The sequence below is a fragment of the Amblyraja radiata genome, chromosome 9 (genome assembly GCF_010909765.2).
Source record: "Amblyraja radiata isolate CabotCenter1 chromosome 9, sAmbRad1.1.pri, whole genome shotgun sequence".
Classification (NCBI taxonomy): Eukaryota; Metazoa; Chordata; class Chondrichthyes; order Rajiformes; family Rajidae; genus Amblyraja; species Amblyraja radiata.
The window spans coordinates 9063932-9085153 of NC_045964.1; the positions used below are offsets into that span (position 1 = coordinate 9063932).

A 21222-nucleotide genomic window follows, 5' to 3' on the forward strand; every position below is an offset into this window, starting at 1 on the left:
TTTTACACCAAATAAGTTCTGCTGCTGCACTTCTTCTGGGAATTAATAAGCTGGAAAAAAGATTCATTCCATCTGGTCCACATCCTGGCAGAGAAAATATTGGCTACACTTTGGCTCAATATGGTATGTGACATCCTCCAGCACTGTAAGAAGTAAATCTTGAAAAATGTGACCACTGGACTAATGACCAAGTTTCTTTTGATGCACTGTAACTGATTGCTGAATGTGTCAAGGTTAATGTCCCTCTCAATCCGAGCAAATTTCCACTGAATTCCGCCAGAGGTTTGCATAAGTTATGGCTGCAAAAATAGAGAAGTCAAAATGTAGAAACAAGGAACTGATGAATACACAAAAGGACAGATTCTGGAGTAACTCAACCCAGTTGAGCCCAGACCAGGTTATGAATTACATTTCCACTGCACGCAAAATTTAGCACGGTCTTTATGTACCGCCACTGGTAATGTGGCCGGTGATATCAGGAATGTAATTGCATCTTACTTTTCTCGTGGAATGGAAGCAAAACTGTTTAAGTTGCAAGCTGTAAAGCAGCATCCTCATCACATAACTGTGCAAGGTTAAGCTTATGTATATTAATAGTGTGCGATGGACTAAAGCCAATCAAATTGCTCGTTCTTTACGGGAAACTCATCGACAGAAAACTATTCTCATTGGTGAGTGTGGAGGAGATCTGGAAGCCTTGGGAGAATGGAATTGTTCGTGACTTCCTTTATTATTATTATTTTTTTTTTAAATTAATTTATTAGAAGTACAATAAGTTACAGTAGTACACCACTTATTACATTTGTTGTACCCCTTCATTTTTTGAGCTTTAAGAAAGATAGAAATAAAGAAAGTAAAGAAAGTGAGAAAGAGTCGTGATAGTGCGAGAAAGTGTTGAAAAAAAAAAGCCCATTAGAAAAAGAGTTAGAGAAGAAAGTTAAGAAATAGACCCTAGAAAAGAAAAAAAGAGAAACAATTGCTCTATTATAAAAAACCACGCAAAAAGGGATATACCAACTTCATTTTTTTTTTTTTTAAAGTGAGAAATTCTGTGATCAGAGTGAGAGCATGAAAATGTCGTGAAATGCGTGAGTCTCATGCTCAATGCTTGAGAGTTGGCAGCCCGTATCATGTAGGGAGGGGTGGGAATAATCAGCCCTATGTGCTAACCTGAGTACCGCACTCATTGCAGATCATTGGGAAAGAAGGGAGATCAAGAAATTAAATGCCTGTTTTTTAGGTGGTTGAACCAAGGAGTAACGCAATTCCAAGTAATGTTTTTGGATTACACCAAAACTCTCTCCGTAAACTCTTCTGCCCGAGTTAAGGACATGGAAAATAAGAGCAGTAGGCTATTTGGCTCTCATGTCTGGTTTCTCATTCAATGGGATGCTTTTATTTACCCCAGTGCCATTTGTGTGCACTAATTCCATTTTCCTCAATTCCCTAATCTAAATATTTTCAATTCCATTATCTGTTCCTTTCTTGCATGTACTTGATGATTAAACCTTTAGAGTTCACTTAGGGTGGAGAATTCCAGAGAAATTGCTTTTCACTCCCATCACGAATGACCAACTCGATTTATGAGACTTTTACTCCTTGTTCCTGAAAACCTAGTCAAGACAAAGATCTCCTACTCTGGAGTCATGAAGAGATACACCTTTGCCTTGCCTAGTCCACACCGATTCCCACTGATCATTAACACTAATCCTATATTAAACCCATTCTGTATTCTCCCCACATTCTTATCAATTGCCCTCAGATTATACCACTCATCGACACATTAAGAGGTAGTTTACACTGATCAATTAACCTAGTAATCTGCATGTAATCTGAAGGAAACAGAAGCACCCACAGGAAGGCTGTGCAGACCACGGAGAACAGATGGCACTCGAGGTATGAATTGTACCCTGGTCTCTGTGAAGCAACAGCTCAACAGGCTGTGCCACCCACATCTGTCAAACATCTGAAAAATGTTGGACCTTTCTGTAAGATTGCTTCTCATTTCTCTATACCCTGAAAATGTAGGCTTAACCTCTCTTCCTGTGATCAATCCGCAATGCTAAGAATTAATCATGTTGTTGCACCCCCTCATTGCCAGTAAATCCCATTGCAAGTACATCCTTCTTTAGATAAGACATACCACCAGGGGCACCGAACGATTGGCAGCTCCTCCCTACATGATACGGGCTGCCAACAGGCCATTGCAGATAGTGAGATTATTTTTGCTGGTGAGAGGTGTAGCAGGTGGAACTCACTACTGTAGCAGGTGGAACTCACTACTGTTGCAGGTGGAACTCACTACTGTTGCAGGTGGAACTCACTACTGTAGCAGGTGGAACTCACCGCGGCTCGAGAGACTCGAGAGACTAACAGAGACTAACAGAGGCAAAGAGGTTTGCCACGCACTGCAAGGGAGCAGTGGACCAGACAGGAAGAGCAGAAGGAATTACCATTAGACAGCCAAACCAGTAGGTAATTTACGGCTGGGGTGAGTACTTTCCCATTTATAGGAGGTAGGATTATATAAATAAGGGGTGTATCAATACAGTAGGGGATTCTTAAATAGGACCAGTTAATTACTTATATAAGATGGGCGGTCAGGAGATGTGCCAATACTGCGAGATGTGGGAATTTGTCGACACCATTGATGTAGAAGATCCCTACAGCTGCAGTAAGTGTTTGAGGCTAGAGGAACTCCAGCTCCGCATTGATGAGCTGGAGACCCAACTTCATACGCTGCGGTACATTAGGGAGGGGGAGTATTACCTGGATGTTTTGTGCCAGGGGATGGTCACACCGACCAGTTTAACTAATTCAGTAGGCAGTGAGCAAGGAAAGGAAGGTGTGGCCATAAGCGAGGCAGGTAGGGGGAACCAGGAGGAGATGCGGCAGGAGCCACAGCCCTTGTCCCTGACGAGCATGACCGAGGCTCTTACTCAATGTAAGGACGGGATCAGGGGCTGTGGGAGGGATGAGCAACCTGGCTGCAGCACCGTGGATCAGGAGGCCATTCAAGAGGGGGGAGTTAGAAGAAATGCCGTAGTGATAGGGGATAGTATTATTCGGGGGGTAGATAAGGTTCTCTGCGGCCAGCAGAACATGTCCCGAAGGCTGTGTTGCCTACCCGGTGCTAGGGTTAAGGATATCTCTGCGATGCTGGAGAGAAATTTGCAGTGGGAGGGGGAGGATCCAGTGGTCGTGGTCCATGTGGGGACCAATGACATAGGAAGGACGAGGAAGGAGGATCTGCTGAAGGAGTTTGAGCAGTTAGGGAATAAATTAAAAAGCAGAACCTCGAGGGTACTGATCTCCGGATTGCTACCTGAGCCACGGGCCAAATCGGCGAGGGTACGTAAAATTAGAAAGCTAAATGCGTGGCTCAAAGGCTGGTGTGGGAATAATGGGTTTGGTTTCTTGGGCCACTGGCACCAGTACTGGGACAGGGGGGATCTGTTCTGTAAGGACGGACTTCACCTGAACGGTGCTGGGACTGGGGTCCTGGCAAATCATATAACTAGGGCAGTAGAGAGGTCTTTAAACTAAGTAGCGGGGGGGAGGTATCAAGGGGGGTAATAACGGCAGGGGTAGAGGAAATAGAGCAGGGTATCAGTGGGGAAGCGGAAAGTCAAAATGTGACAGGAGACAGAATGTGTGAAGATAAAGCTCTAGATGTAAAAGGGGCAAAAATGGAAAGGAAGGGTAGTAAAAATCATCTGAAAGTGCTTTATCTAAATGCACGGAGTATTCGTAATAAGATAAATGAATTAACGGTGCAATTAAGTATATATAGTTATGATATCGTGGCCATTACGGAGACATGGCTGCAAGGGGATCAGGACTGGGAGTTAAATATAGAGGGGTACTCGACAATTAGGAAAGATAGACAGGAAAGAAAGGGAGGAGGGGTGGCCCTTTTAATAAGGGAGGGAATAACGGCAATAGAGAGGAAGGATATTGCGTTGAAGGATCAGGATAGTGAAACAGCTTGGGTACAGATAGAGAATAATAAGGGGAAAAAAACACTAGTGGGTGTAATTTATAGACCTCCAAATAGCTGTGACGCTGTTAGTCAGAACATAAATCTGCAAATAGTTGACGCATGTAAAAAGGGAACTGCTGTAATCATGGGGGACTTCAATTTTCATATTAATTGGGCAAACCAAACTGGGCAGGGTAGACTAGAGGAAGAGTTTATAGAATGTATTAGAGACGGGTTCCTAGAACAGTATGTCACAGAACCGACAAGGGGGGAGGCAATCTTGGATCTGGTCCTGTGTAATGAAGCAGGATTAATTAAAAATGTCATAGTTAGGGACTCGTTGGGAACAAGTGACCACAATATGGTCGAATTCCATATTCAAATAGAAGGGGAGCAGGTTGAAACTCAGGCTAGGGTGCTTAGTCTAAATAAGGGGGATTATGAAGGTATGAGGACTGAGCTGATCAAAGTTGACTGGGATAGCAGACTCAAGAATAAGACGGTACATGAGCAGTGGTGTACGTTTAAGGGTATACTGTATAACCTTCAAGAAAAATTTATTCCTATGAAGAAAAAAAGGGGTAAGGGTAAGAACAGTCAGCCATGGCTCAGTAAAACTATAAAGGATAGTATTCGGCTGAAGGCAAGGGCATATAAGGTAGCCAGAGATAGTGGGAGGGTAGAGGATTGGGAAGCATTTAAAGGTCAGCAAAAAATAACTAAGAGATTAATTAAGACGGGGAAAATAGACTATGAAAGGAATTTAGCGAACAACATAAAAACTAATAGTAAGAGTTTTTATAGCTATATAAAAAGAAAAAGGGTGGCTAAGGTGAACGTTGGTCCATTGGAGGGTGAGACTGGAGAGTTGTTGGTGGGGAACATGGAAATGGCAAAGGCATTAAACGAGTATTTTGTATCAGTCTTCACCATAGAAGACACAAAAAATATTCCAACGCTGGATAAACAGGGGGCGGTAGGAATGGAGGAGCTAAATACTATTAAGATCACCAAGGAGGTGGTATTAGGGAAATTAATGAGACTGAAGGAGGATAAATCCCCTGGGCCTGATGGATTACATCCAAGGGTCTTGAGGGAGATAGCGGTGGGGATTGTGGATGCATTGGTGATAATTTTCCAAAACTCCCTGGAGGCAGGAACGGTCCCAGTGGATTGGAAAATGGCCAATGTAACACCTATATTTAAAAAAGGAAGTAAACAGAAGGCGGGTAACTATAGACCGGTTAGTCTAACATCGGTGGTGGGTAAAATGTTAGAGACAATTATTAAAGAAACACTAACGGGGCACTTGGATAAACATGACTTCATCGGACAGAACCAGCATGGTTTTGTGAAGGGGAAGTCCTGTTTAACGAATCTGCTCGAATTCTTTGAGGAAGTAACAACCCGGGTGGATAAAGGGGAACCGGTGGATGTGGTATACTTGGACTTCCAAAAGGCTTTTGACAAGGTGCCACATAAGAGACTATTGCTAAAAATAAAAAATTATGGGATTGGGGGTAATATATTAGCATGGGTAGAGGATTGGCTAACAAATAGGAAGCAGAGAGTGGGGATAAATGGTTCCTACTCGGGATGGCAACCGGTAACTAGCGGGGTTCCGCAAGGGTCGGTGCTGGGACCCCAGTTGTTCACAATTTATATAAATGATTTGGAGGAGGGAACCAAGTGTAATATATCAAAATTTGCGGACGATACAAAAATGGGAGGAAAAGTAGGGGATGAGGAGGATAGGAAGAGTCTGCAAAAGGATATAGATAAGCTAGGTGAGTGGGCAACAACTTGGCAGATGAAATTTAATACTAATAAATGTGAAGTCATTCACTTTGGGAAAAAAAATGATAGGGCAAGTTATTTTCTAAATGAGGAGGAGCTGCGTTGTAATGCAACGCAAAGGGATCTAGGGGTATTAGTACATGAATCACTAAAAGTTAGTATGCAGGTGCAGCAAGCAATCAGGAAGGCCAATGGAGTTTTGGCCTTTATTGCTAGGGGGATTGAGTATAAAAACACGGAGGTCTTGCTGCAGCTGTACACAGTATTAGTGAGACCACATTTGGAATACTGTGTACAGTTCTGGGGTCCATACTTAAGAAAGGATGTACTAGCCCTGGAGGCAGTGCAGCGAAGGTTTACAAGATTAATTCCTGCAATGAGGGGATTGACATATGAGGAAAGGTTAAGTAGGCTGGAACTCTACTCTTTGGAGTTTAGAAGAATGAGAGGCGATCTCATTGAAACATATAAGATCGTGAGGGGCCTTGATCGGGTGGATGCACCGAGGATGTTCCCAATGATCGGGGAAACTAGAACTAGGGGACATAGTTGCAGAATAAGGGGGGGCTCTTTTAAAACTGAGATGAGGAAGAACTTCTTCACCCAGAGGGTGGTTAATTTATGGAATTCACTGCCCCAGGGAGCAGTGGAAGCAGAAACTTTAAATATATTTAAGACTAAAATAGATGTTTTTTTAGCTGCCAAGGGGATAAGGGGCTACGGGGAGAGGGCAGGGATATGGACCTAGGTATGGTTAGTATAGTAAGACCTGAGTGATCTCCTGGACAAGTGTCGATCGCCTGGATTGGGGTCGGAGAGGAATTTCCCGGATTTTTTTCCCGAATTGGACCTGGGTTTTTATCCGGTTTTTTGCCTCCCCCAGGAGATCACGAGGTTCTTGGGGTGGAGAGGGGTGATAGCGGTATAAAGGGGAGGGTAGTGTCTTGTGTTCTGTGTCTTGTGTCTACTGTTTGTGGGTAAGTGTGTCTGTTTAGTGTTCAGCCATGAGCGAATGGCGGTGCGGGCTCGACGGACCTGGTGGTCTACTCTCGCACCTACTTTCTATGTTTCTATGTTTCTAACAGTCTGTTTTTTCATCTTTAAAAAAACAATTTAGTGCATTTTAAAAGTCAGTGTAAATGTTCTCCGTTTTTTTAATGTGGGGGAGGGGGAAACTATTTTTGCCAGTTTCTTACCTTGCCGGAGATGCGTGTTTTCCGGGTCGCATTTTGTCGCTCTGCAGCCTACCATCGATGGAGCTGGAGACCTCCCGATATTGGGGGAGTCCGGAACCAGGGGCCACAGTTTAAGAATAAGGGGTAAGCCATTTAGAACAGAGATGAGGAAAAACTTTTTCACACAGAGGGTTGTGAATCTGTGGAATTCTCTGCCTCAGAGGTAGTGGAGGCCAATTCACTGGATGTTTTCAAGAGTTGGATCGACCTCTTAAAGATAGCAGAGTCAAGGGATATGGGGAGAAGGCAAGAACGTGGTACTGATTGTGGATGATCAGCCATGATCACAGTGAATGGACTCGAAGGGTGTGGGAGGGGGAGGGGGAGAGGTGTGGGGGGGGGGGGGGGTGGTTTGGGCTCAGCTGCTCCCGGGCCCTGCTCTGACCGCACTCACCAGCTCCGGGCTCACTCAGCGGCTCCCATCCCAGGCGCCCATAACATTCAGCGGCTCCCAGCCCCGTCTGCACTCAGCGGCTCCCAGCTCCTCGTGGTGGCCGCCGCCGCCCCCGCCCCCAGAACACAGCCCCGCCCACTCCGCTCATGCCGCTCCTTCAGCTTTATTCTCGCCACCGGTGATTGACAACGGGTGCCGGAAGGGGCGTCGCCGACCCGGTAAATGACAGACGAAAAACGTTTGTAATATTGCACCGATCGGAATAAAACTTGATTCACTTGCAGAACAGGAGAATGGCAAGTAAGGTGGTGAAAAATCGTAGTGTTCTCGGGTAATTTGTTTTTGAGCAAATTTAAAAACAACGCAAACCGGAAGAGGACAAGATGAGAGTTTTATAAGTATATATAGATTTTGAGATTTTAACAAAGCGGATCATTGAGTGTATGTGTTTGCAGTCATGTACATTGATTTTTAGCAAGGCCTTTGATAAGGAGAGTGACAAATTGGATGCAAAGTGAACTCCACCCCAGCAAGCAACAATTGACTGCCATTTTGCTGACTGGAAGATGCAGGTGAAATGCTGATACAGTGCCTGTACAAGTTAATGCATTTCTTATTAAGAAAAAAAGAAAAGCATTATAGGACTCTTAAACTGGTAAAATCATTTGATCGTGTTTCACAGGAGTACACAATATACCTATTTGCCACATTGTGGTGGAGCCTGAAGAATGTGTCCAGGTGCAATTCTGTATTACTCCTGCAATGGATGATATACAAGTAAAATATTGACATTTATGCTGGCCAACACGTTCACAATCATTCCGTCGTCACTGCCTCTCCCCCACCCCAATACTATTGCCATTCTCAACCCCATCCCCATATCTTCATACTAGCCTTAGGCCCCAATCTCCCCTCGCACCCAATAGGTTCTCATCTGCGATCTCGCTCAACAGACACAAATATGCACACCCCACTTGATGCTGGCTGTGATCCCAATCTAGCCACAACTATTTGCTGGTCACCGTAAAATACCTTAATTCACATCTGCTGAAAAATTGCTTGTGGAAATCAGTGTCATGTTGAAATAAATGAATAAGAACGTTAATATATTTTATTAATGCAAACCAAAATATACTTCATATTTGGAAGAGTTAAATGGGAAAAGGTAGGAACACAAGCAAAAAGATGGTCAGAAATATAGTTTTTATTATTTGTATTTAAGTAATGAATTCACAAAGTAATAATTCTGCAGGCACCCAAGTAGCTTTTATATACCTGTAGGCACAAAGAACTGCAGGTGATGGTTTACCAAAATAAAAGACAATGCACTGAGGTAACTCAGCGGGTCAGGCAGCATCTCTGCAGAACATGGAATGGCAATGTTACAGGACGGTACCCTCCTTCAGGCTGATTGACCGGGGGGGGGGGGGGTTGATGGTTAGTGGGGGAAGAAGAGGTAGCGGGACAATACCTGGGTGATAGGTGGATATAGGCAAGAGTGGTTTTTGATAGACAAATTAATGGACAAAAGCCAGAGCTGAAAATACAAAGTGTGCGAGATAAGGATAATAGTTATGAAACGTGAATCCAGGGGAAGGAATATTGGAGGATGAGGATGGGGGGTGAAAGAAATGGGTGCAATCCAACTGGGATGTAGGGAAGTGTCTGCAGTTATTTTGTCGCAGAGCATTTACTGAACATTTCAACTATTGTATGATGTGTTCTGATCAGCTAAATAAGTGTTGACAACAAAATTTTGACTGCAGCTCTATTAATGCTGGAAATGTTCTGATTAAAAAGTCACCAATCTGAAACACTGACTTTGTTACTCAAATGCAGTTCTTGGGGACTGCTTTCGCAGAATTTATCGTCCATCTAAATATGATCAGAATATCTAAAATTCTTGTACTATTAGCTGCAGTGTCACAAAGTTATAACAAAGAGTCTTTTGCATGTGATAATGTTCCCAATACTGGGCATTCCCAAGTTGTGGACAACTGACTTATGGATACCTCTACATTTGAACAAACTCCTATAAGAGCATTAAATTATAAAGTCCAAAATATGAACATATTAGCATTTGTTTATTAATGTCACATGTATCGAAATAGTGAAAAATTTTGTTTTGCATGCTCTCCTGACAAATCATAACATACGCGAGTTCATCAGGTAGCGCAAAAGGGAAAATAACCAGAGTGCACAATGTAATATTATACTGTAAGTAAAGAAAAAGTGCAGATAAACTGCAAGGATGGCAACATGGTAGATTGTAAGATCAGGAAATTCATCCCTAACCTATCAAAAGGATCGTTCAAGAATCTGGTAACAGCAGGATAGAAGCTCCTGACCAACTCAACCTCAGTACTGGGCATGCTCTCCTCTCCACTTCCTGAAGTTGATGAGCAGCTCCTTTATTCTGCTGACATTGAGGGAGAAACTATCTCCTTCCTGTACTCCATCTCATCATTGTTTGAAATCAGGTCCACTGTGATGGTGTCATCTGCAAACTTGTAAATGCAATTAAAGCAAAATTTGGCTGCACCATTGTGAGTGTACACGGAGTATAGTAAGGGGCTGAGAACGCTGCCATGTGGGCCACCAGTGTTGAGAATTACCATGGAGGGTAGTTTATTGTCTACCCTTGCTGATTGCAACTTATGTGTCAGAAGTCAAGGATCTAGTTCTAGAGGGAGATCCTGAGATCTAGGATCAGAGTTTTGGAAAGGAGTTTATTTGGGATGACACTGTTCAAGACAGATCTATAATGAATAAATGGAAATCAGACATAGGTGTTCCAGTTATCCAGATATTGGAGGTATGACTGATGTCTGCCATGGACCTGTTCCAGCAGAGGTGAATTGCAGTGGATCAAAGTTGTCTGGTATGTTAGAGTTGATCTGTACCATGAGCAGCCTCTACGTATTTTATGATGGTGGACAACAGTCATTGACGCTCGCTACCTGATTTTTCTTTGGCACTGTGTGATAGCAGTTATTGTATAGCAGCTGGTTACCTCTGATCATTGCAGGGAGAGGTTGGTATGAATGGCTGACCTAGATTCCCCTCTCTGCACTTTCATTATTTATTAGTTTCTAATCAGTATTCGGAGCTTTTGACGCAATTCAAGACAGCACCGTTGAGATGTTACAATAGCGAGTGATTTTTATGCATTTTCTGTGTAGAAAAAACAGCCTAAAGTACAATGTATCTCCCATTATTTAACTGTCAAATTCAGCGTACTTAGGTTGGCACCATTGATGGCCTGCAGATGCAAGGGCTGCAAGGTCTGAGGAGGTGCTCAGATTTGCAGTGGAACTTCTTCTGAGTTGTGGGAGTTGACTGATAGAAGCTTGCTTGCCAAATTTATGATACGCAAAGCCTGTAAGTGCCACGAATAGCCTGTAAATGCCAAATAACATGGAACAACCTAATGATGTACAAGATTGGTACCAATATTCAGACAAGTTAATTTACACATTTTTACCTTCTATGGTAGTGAAGTTCCTACACCGGTTCAACTTGCATGGTGTAACTGTTCCACTGTTATTTCCCTTGCTGTTTTCCTGTAAAGAAAGCAAAAAAGACAAATAATTCTACTCTTCAAGTGTTTATATAACAAGGTTTTCTAAATCTGTGAAAAATTGTATAATTAAAAACATTCAATCTTGCAACTGACCCGTTAGTTCTATTAATCTCCTGAAAATTTCTACTGCCGTGATGAGCAAGGTCACTATCTTTACATGATATTAAATCTTTCAAAGATATCTACGGAAGAGTCCTTCAAACATTTTCCTCGAGGAGTTCTCCTTTGTAACCCAGTCAACTAATACCCAAAATATGTAGGAAAGAACTGCATATGCTGGTTTACATTAAGACAAGACACAAAATGCTGGACTAGCTCAAGAAGACAGGCAGCATCTCTGGAGAGAAGGTATGGGTGAAGTTTTCAGTCGAGACCCTTGTTCAGAATAGTCAAAATAGATTATCAAGCCAATATTCCAATGTTTGTGAAGTTTTGCAGAGCTAGATTAAAATGATTTTGTTGCATAATTTCCTACTTTAAAACTGCTCAACAGTAGTTTTTCCAATTTAACTACTCAACAGTAGTTTTTCCAATATAATGAATGAATGAATAAATGAATACGTTTATTGGCCAAGTATTCACATACAAGAAATTTGCCTTGGTGCTCCGCACGCAAGTGACAACGACATACAGTGACAGTTAGGAATGACACATAAAACATTAATAATATTGGTTAAACATGTGCATTAAATAAAATACCAGAGCTACAGATTTTTGGTTATCAAGTAGAGCTATTACCCGTGGAAAAAAAGCTGTTTCTATGTCTGGTTGTGGCAGCTTTGACAGTCCGGAGTTGCCCTCCAGAGAGAAGTGATTCAAAGAGTGTGTGGCCAGGGTGAGAGGGGTCAGAGATGATCTTACCCGCTCGCTTCCTGGCCGTTGCTGTGTACCGTTCATCAATGGAGGGAAGGTTGCAGCCAATAACCTTCTCAGCTGATCAGACGATTCGCAGCAGACTCCGGATATTGTGCTTGGTGGCTGAGCCAAACTAGATCATGATGGAGAAGGTGAGGACAGACTCTATGATGGCCGTATAGAATTGGACCATCATAGCTTGTGGCAGATTGTGCTTCCTCAGCTGCCACAGGAGGTACATCCTCTGTTGTGCCTTTTCTTTATAGTTCCATTCTCAAACACAGGACAATCAAAATATTTTATAACCAATTAGCAAAAGCTGTGGTTAGGTTTCTTGGCATTGTCCATAGTCTTGGTCCACAAGTGAAGAAACAAGAGCTTGAATCTCACCATTCCAATAATCGAATTTTAATTCAAGTAATGAATTAAAATTTAGGATTAAATAAAAGCTTGTTTCAGAAGCCTTGAAAATAGGATTGTTGTTAAAATTCATCTAATTAATCGTAAATCTTGCCAATATGCAAGATCAGGGTCCCAATGTAGTCGATTCTTAACTGGCTCTCATGTTCAGGAACACTGAGTTATCCGACTGTAACTGCTGGCATTGCCAGCAATGTCTACATCCTAGAATGTGCATCTTTCTGCATCAAAGTTTGGTTTAGGAAAAGCTCCATCCAAGACCGCAAGAAATTGAAATGAATTGTGGACACAGCCCATTCCATCACACAAACCAACCTCCCTTCTATTGAGTGCATAAGAAAGACCTGCAGATTGACAGTGGGATATATGGAGAGCTCTGGAATGCCACAAGCTCAGTCTATCAATCACCATGAAACCTGCTCAGCTACAGGCTTTCACCATAATATCTACAAACAAAACATGTCCACTCACTGAGATGCTGAAAGTGAGAATGTGATTGGGAGAGGGCTGGAACTTAATCACTATGTACAACTTATTCAACTGTGTGCCATTGCAGGTGCTGAGCTTGGGATTGGAACATCACTCCAGATACTACTGCCCATGTCTTTCTCAGTGGTACAGACAGTTGGTTTGGGGGTGATCAGAGTAGCTCAGATGAGTAACTGCAGTAAATTTGAATGACACTATGCACGATAACCATCATTTACCTGTGGTGGAAGAAATTATTGCTTAGGGCAATAGACGGGTTGGCTATCAAGAGAGCCACATTGTCCTTTACAGGGTAGTGTCTGAAGTTGTTGGAGCTGCACTCATCCAGGCAAGTAGAGATAATCTATTGTGCTCCTGATTTGTACATGGTAGAAAGATCTTGGGACATCAATAAATGTGTAACTCATTGAAGCATGCCCAGTCTATGACCAGCTTTCTCAACTAAAGGTATTAATGAGTCTGGTCCAATTCTGTTCTGGGTCAATGGTAACCTCTAGAATGTTACAGTTTGGGAACTTTAAGCTAGTAATGTCACTGAATATTAAGAAGAGGTGGTTATATCTCTTGTCTCTTGAACATCAAAAAAACTAAGGAGCTGATCGTGGACTTTAGGAGGGCACATCATCCGAGGACGTACACACCATTGAGGATAAATGGGGATAGGGTGAGCTGTTTTAAATCTGGGAGTCCACATCTCTGAGGATATGACATGGGCATCACACGCCGCAGCACTTGTGAGTAAGGCAAGGCAGCGCCTTTACCACTTCACGCAATTGAGGAAATTCAGAATGTCTTTGAGGTTCCTCCAGTGCTTCTACTCAGCGGCTGTGGAAAGCATCTTTTCCGGAAATATTTCAAGCTGGTTTGGGAATTGCTCTGCCCAGAACATGGCTCTGCAGAGAGTAGTGCGTTCGGCCGAACGCACTATGGGAACTTCACTCGCCCCTCTGCAGGAACTATACATCAGGAGGTGCAACTCCAGAGCCAATAAGATCATGAGAGACCCCTTCCATCCCTGCAACAGACTATTCCAGCTGCTACGAGCAGGCAACTGCCTCCGTTGCCATGCTGTGAGAACGGAGAGATTGAGAAGGAGTTTTTTCCCAGAGGCCATTAGGACAGTAACCTCCTGTCTCAACAGGGACTAACTTTACTGTACCACTCTACTGCTTTAAAAAAATTTTTAGACAATTTGTTCTTGAAAACTGCAATTTCCTGGTACTCGTGACTTGAATATTATTGTTAAATTCTACTAAGACAATTAGCAGGCAATGTCACGAACCCAGTATCTACACTGAGAACCTTCTTTAATTGTCAATCTACTGTGTTCTCCTCCTCCGTGCTGTTCTGCTTTTGCCAAATCTCTTCTGCAACTATCTCCTCCCCTTTTTCATGGAGGATTCAGGCAAAGGCTGAGCATTCCTTGAGGCAACGTTGTCCATTATGCACTCAGCATATGTGAAGAACACCATGGGAATGATACCGACAGCAGAATCTCATCTTGACAAACCAAATGCACACACCATTTCACCTCTGGATGTTATTGTAACTATGCTCTGAGACAATAAAGTGGACAGGAAAAGAACCCATGCTTTCAATAGACAGATCTCTGTGTGCCAGAGCAACTGAAACGGTACATGAACAGTACAATGAAAATAATTGCCTAAATCATTGGACAAGCTCTCCATACATACAGTGCACTCCATAAAGTTTGGGACAAAGACCCATCATTGATTTATTTGCCTCTGCACTCAAATTGAGACTTATAATTGAAAACAAATCACATGTGGTTAAAGTGCACATTGTCAGAATTTATTCAAAGGCTATTTTTATACATTTTATCTATAAACTTGTGTGTGTGTGTGTGTGTGTGTGTGTGTGTGTGTGTGTGTGTGTGTGTGTGTGTGTGTGTGTGTGTGTGTGTGTGTGTGTGTGTGTGTGTGTGTGTGTGTGTGTGTGTGTGTGTGTGTGTGTGTGTGTGTGTGTGTGTGTGTGTGTGTGTGTGTGTGTGTGTGTGTGTCATTTTGCCTTTGAAACGTATCTGCTCGAAAACCAGACACAAAAACGCGGAGATGTTTTCAATTTCGGCAAGGATTTATGATTTCAGAAATCAACTCCTCTCTAAATTCGGTCGATTATTTCCCCAGATTTTGAATAAAGTGGTTCACAAAACTCACTTTTTCAAAAATAATCGCCGCTTGCCAGCTGCTGACGTCACAATGCCCACATGCCCACCAATCCAGGCCCACCTGCCTCCTGGCCCCGCCGCTGTGGATGAATGCAGCTGCTGTTAACGCGCATGCGCAGTTTTCCACGAGGTACGTTTGCCCACCCATCCCCCCGTTCTTCAAAAGGCACAGAAAGATCGAGAAAGTTCTGCAGAACAAAGATTCTACAGCTCAGCTACAGGATCTTTGTTCTGCAGATCTCGAGGTCAGCGGCGCCTCACGCGCTGAAGCTTCTCCTCACTGCCGGCGCAGTTCGTCAAGCCCTGCCCCTCCCATCCCCCGCCCGCTCAAGCTGTGGGTTGCCAGTCAGAAGCCGCTTTATTTCTCTCATCATTTGGCAGCCCACTCACTCGCCCGGCTCCCCTCTACCTCCACCTCCCCCTCCTCGTCACCTCCTCCCCTCTCCTTCCTCCCGTCCTCGTCACCTCCTCCCCTCTCCTTTCACCATCCTCAGATCGCTCCGTGCCTCGCTAGGACTGCCACCCGCCCCTCTCTCTCTCCCTCTCCCCTCTCTCTTCCTCCCCTCCCTCTCCCCCTCCCCCTTTCTCTCCCCTCTCTCTTCCTCCCCTCCCTCTCCCCCTTTCTCTCCCTAACCCCCTGCCCTCCCCCACCCTCCCCTAAACCCCCTTCCCCCTCCCCTCCACGTCCCCCCTCCCTTCCCACCACCTCTCCCCTTCCCTTCCTCCCCTCTCAGCCCCCCTTTCTCTCCTCCTATCTCTTGCTACCCTCCTCCCCACCCCCCCCCCCCCCCCCTCGCTCCCCTCCACCGCCCTCTCCGTCTGTCTCTCCCCATTCTCGCTCTGCCGTCACTCTCTACCCCCCCCCCCCACCCCCTCTCTAGACGCTCCTGCGAGTTGGGGGCTATGCGTCAGTGGATAGGGCGGTTATGGGTAAAAGGAGCAAATTAATAATATTAATATAATATCAAGGAGGTGTAGTTAGTGTGTGTGTGGGGGTGGTTAGTGTGTGTGAGGCCACATGCCGCCCCTCCCGCAAACGCGCGTTGGGGGAACAGACCCAACGGGTCTGCACTTGGTCTAGTAACTATTAAAAGTCTGATCTTGAATGTGGATGTATTTATTTGTGAGTGTGTTATTGGTTGTGTATAATCTTCTTAAAAAAACGACGCCCTAACGGTAATATTTTTACATGTGCTGATAGAGATTTATCTCCTGGAGTCCAAAATCGCCTTATCTGAAAATTTTGAGCTTTTTTCTTGAGTTATTTATGAAATTGTTCACAAATCTGAAATAACTTAGAAAATAAACAAAATTATTTTTGAGATAATAGGTCTCGCTGATGACATCACAATGGGTCTGCTTCGCGCGTCCTGGTGCCTGTGTTTCACGCGCTGTCAGGGACATCCCCCCCCCCCCCCCTTCCACCAAACTCGGTCCTTTGGTTGATACCCGCTCCCCCCGCTGCTTCCCGCTCTTCCCCCCGCTGCTAACAGCTCCTCCCCCCACTGCTACCTGTTCCCCCCGCGGCAAACCGCTCCTACCCGCACCCCCCCTCCTCCTCTTCCCCTCGCCTCTTCTCCCCCCTCCTCTCCCCCTCCCCTCCACTCTCCCCACTCCTATCCCCCTCCCCGCTCCTCTCCCCCATTACCCCGTCCTCTACCCCCTTCTCCCCCCTCCTCTGCCCCCCTCCCCCTGTCTCCGCCCATTTCCTCCCCCCTCTCCTCCCACCCCCCTCCACCTCCCCGCTCCACCCCCTCTGTCATTTCAACAGTTTCACCATGTAGAAATTACAGCTGTGTTTATACATAGTCCCCCCATTTCATGGCACCATAATGTTTGGGACACATGGCTTCACAGGTGTTTGTAATTGCTCAAGTGTGTTTAAATGCCTCCTTAATGCAAGTATAAGAGCGCTCTCAGCATATAGTCTTTCGCCCAACCTTTCCATCACCTTTGCAAACTTTTATTGCTGTTTATCAACATGAGGACCAATGTTGGGCCAATGAAAGTCAAACAAGCCATTATGAGACTGCGAAACAAGAATAAAACTGTCATCAGCCAAACGCTCGGCTTACAAAAATCAACTGCATGAAATATCATTAAGATGAAAGAGAGCACTGGTGAGCTTACTAATTGCAAAGGGGCTGTCAGGCAATGGAAGACCTCCAAAGCTGATGACATAAGAATTCTCTCTATAATAAAGAAAAATCCCCAAACACCTGTCCGACAGAACCGAAACACTCTCAGGAGTCAGGTGTGGATTTCTCAATGACCACTATCCACAGAAGAATTCATGAACAGGAATACAGAAGCTACACTGCAAGATGCAAACCACTGGTTAGATGCAAAAATAGGATGGCAATGTTACAGTTTGCCATGAAGAACTTAAAAGAGCAACCACAGTTCTGGAAAAAGGTATTGTGGACAGATGTGTCTTCAACACATTTTTCAAAGCTAAAAAATGGTAAATTCTTGGGTGGCCAAGTCAATCACCTGATCTGAACCCAATTGAGCATGCCTTTTATATTCTGAAAATAAGTGTAAAAATGGCCTTTATTAAAATCCGACAATGTGCACTAACCACAAGTGATTTTTTTTTCTATTAAAATCTCAAATTGTGGAATAGAGGCAAATAAATAAATGATGGGTCTTTGTCCCAAACATTATGGAGGGCACCGTATGGCATTGGACTCAGAACAAGGAATACGCTTGTGACATGGAGAGTTACAACTCTCAAAGGAGCAAGAAGCTTCACATGCTGCAGATCATCACCTACAATCTTTGCAAATCCACACCACCACTCCACAAATGGCCTGCCCAAGGAAAAGAGTATTTACCTAGAGTGTTTACAAACAAGAAAAGTATACTTGGGTGTTATTCTTGGCACATGGGAATATTTTTGCTTTAAGAATCAGAAGATAGAAGTCTTAAATGCAATTCATGAGATGAATCAATCCAAAATAATTCAGTACCCTCTCAGGTTTACAAATAAATCTTTTGGGCTCATTGGGGAAAAAATACAAACAGGGCAGTTGTCCCCATGTGTCTTAGTCAGTTATTCCTGAAGTGACACCACCGATAGAAATTCTGTTGCCAGATTTCTGCATTACAAGCTGAAGGTTCCTGCATTATGGAAAGCTTGCATAGTCTTGAGACTTCTTGCAAAGTGAAAAACTTTGAGTGGCATTAGACAGAGAGCATTAGACACAGATTCAACAACTTGGTGGGTCATAAGGTTCTGTGGATTCTTCCGAGGATGAAAAAAAAATCCTGGGTAAATGCAAGTCTACCTTTTATTTTGAGACGAGGTGTAGCCAGGTAAAACAAACTGTAGACACGGAAGTTGAGCTCTAGAGCTAAAAAAGAACCTCAACTTTTTTGAACATTACTTCCAGTGGACAATGATCAATTTAGATCACGTGCATGAACATTAATCTCGTAAATTAAAACACCCCGTTATAATTACCTGATTGATAAACTGCCAACTATAAATTCTGATCTTCTTTAGATTGGGGAGCCAAACAGATTGAAACACCTCTCTGAATTTGCGAGGAAGGGGCCAGGGGGATATGGGCCAAGCGCAGGCAGGTGGAACAGGTGTAAATGGGGCATCTTGGTCGTCAAGGGCAAGTTGGGCCAAAGAGCCTGCCGTTTTCCATGCTTTATGACTATTATTAAATTATTGATCCATGCTGCATGACTACTATTAAATTAACAGTTGCTAATTTAGTCATTTTAAACTCTTCTCAATATTTTTTTACCCATTTACAATCACACACAGCCTTTTCACCTTGCACCTTCATCCCTTTATTTTATTAATCACTTATTTTGTTCATCCCTTTATTTTGTTAATCACTGGCCCGGTGAAAGCCGTTACAACTGATCCTTTCATTGCTGATTGATCATTTATCTGAAATGTTAAGTTAATTTCTCTACAAAAATGCACGGGATCTGCTAAATATTTCCGGCATTTTCTATTTTCGTCGTAGATTTCCAGGATATTTGCTATTTTGTTTTTACATTGGGATTACAATATTACGTTTGTCAAGGGCATAAAAAGTCGTATTAAATTATAACATTGTTTATTTTTTACAGGCTTTATGTATAATAAACTGCTTGGTGAGAATCTGCTTCATACTTCATTCTAAAAAGACGCAAAACAAATCATTAAAGGAGATACATATCCCAATACAATGTTGCATAATAGTTCCGATTAAGTAATCTCACCTGTGCTACATATGAAACAAAGGTAACACCCTCCACATCGTCCAGGTCTGGACCGGCATCATGAAATGTTTCTTCACATTCCAGATGTTCAGATGAAGCAAGAGAAGACCTCACGGCAGATTGAGAAGGTCTGCAAAGATTTTTTTCATCAACCTCGCGTATAAGCACCCACTATGGCATGCTGCTCTGACATGCCTGAAGACTTGCTTTCAATGCTGGGTGCAGAGGTTTCGCCAATCAAGTCAGTTCCACCATCTGGAGGTCTCCAGATCCCAGAACTAAATGCCTTGGTATTCAAACGTGTAGATTTACACCAAACAGGTATCTCGGGCGAGTTCTCAGCAGATAAAAAAATATTCAGCTTGGAGTTCTCCAGATCCCAGAATGTAATGCTTTTTCTGTATATTTATACTTACGAAATCTGAAACCTTCTCCAGAGGATTTCTCATGGGGCGTGCCATGTGAAGCTGTTGGATTATTTTAAACTGTGGAAGTACTAGTTTTATTCACATTTTTTTCTGATGCAGAGCTACTTTCTTTGGGTCCGGAGCATACGGATTTTGAATCTACATTCTCCACTTGAGAATTTTCAGCAGAGCTAGATGAATGGGTTGGGTTTTTTTTTTTGCAGAATTGGGGGACTGGAGAACAGTGGGTATAGGTCCCCCTTTCCTCCGACAATAAGACAGTAGCTTTTGTGGCAGTTCAGATTTTTTATGGTGCCGTTTGTAAAAGTACACCGCTCCAAGTAAACTACAGGCTCTTTGGTACTTCCCACTCAACAGTTTGGCTTTAGTTACGCCTATGGGACTGATTAGTGGCTGCTTGGTAACTGCAGATGAAGTTGCATCCACTTCATTGATGGAGCTTTGGTTCAGTTTTATTTTATAAATTACAATTAGTTCCACCATCCCATCCTTCCGAATCTAAAAATTCCATTTCATCTTTACATTTTAGTCCATCACAATCAAGGATTACTGGGTTTGCTACATGGTTATATTCATTGTCATCTGGAGGCTCTTCCTTGACGATAATTTTAAAAGGCTCTTCATGGTATTTAGATGATGCAACACTAAATGGATTTGTGAAATTAATATTGAGGCGGCATTTCAAGATGCTGCAGGCCCATTCTTTGGAAAGTGAACCAAAGTGTCACATACGTGACCTGATATCATCACAAAGTGATACATTAAAAATTAGAACTAAGAGATTAATCTTATTCATTGCTATTCCCCTTCCTTCAGAACTATAATGCATGTCTGCCTAAGATATGAACATTCTAGCTTTATAAAATTCAGTTTGTAAAATGCTTCCGTGTGGTCACGCACTGGACCAGTCATATTTGGCCTCTGACCCTAAACAAAGATTGTCAGCATAACATATAAAAATTTCACTTGATAAACTGAAAAAAATGAATCATATATACAGCACAAAACAATATACCTGTAAAGGCTTCAGAGTTAGATGAGGTATATTCCACAATTTCTCACACACATGACTAAGAATGGGCCTGCAAAGAAATAAAAAACAATGGACTGAAGCAAAATACAAACTGAAAATGAAATATGGTCAAAAATCCTTTACAAATATCTAATCCAACCAATGAAGCATTGCATATTAAATTACGTTCAAATTAACAGAACATGACACTGTCAGAAATTTTACTGGATTGAAAAAGAGATTGTATAACTAAGAAATTTGAGAAAAATAGTGATGTCCAGAAACATATCAACATTACGGAAGAGGTGGGTCTGGTGATGTTGAAGCGCATAAAGATGGATAAATCCTCAGGGCCTGATCAAATGCATCTGATAAAGTTTGCTTACTTAAAAATTGACAACAGATAATGGGTTAGATAAATCAACTCAAGCTTTACTGCCGGTGGGAGTGTCGTGGATACACAAATCAAGCGCAATGGCACTGACTCTCCCGAGCTGCCATTCCAATGAACCAAGACATACAGGGTCTTTTATAGTGTGTAGGAAATGTGGTCACATGCTTATAGTGTTGCAGCAATGACATTTAACACAAATCAATCACAGGCTGTACCTA

General features: G+C 43.1%; 1 protein-coding gene across 1 annotated transcript in view; it reads right to left on the bottom strand.

Moving 5' to 3' along the window:
* The window catches only part of LOC116976742, a 415857-nt gene that overhangs the window by 362476 nt on the left and 32159 nt on the right, over positions 1-21222 (bottom strand). Inside the window, exons 5-6 of the mRNA XM_033026631.1 lie at positions 20614-20680; positions 10893-10971 (exon numbers count right to left, since the gene is read on the bottom strand). Coding sequence (XP_032882522.1) covers positions 10893-10971; positions 20614-20680 — 146 coding nt within the window. The remainder of the gene's footprint in view (positions 1-10892; positions 10972-20613; positions 20681-21222) is intronic.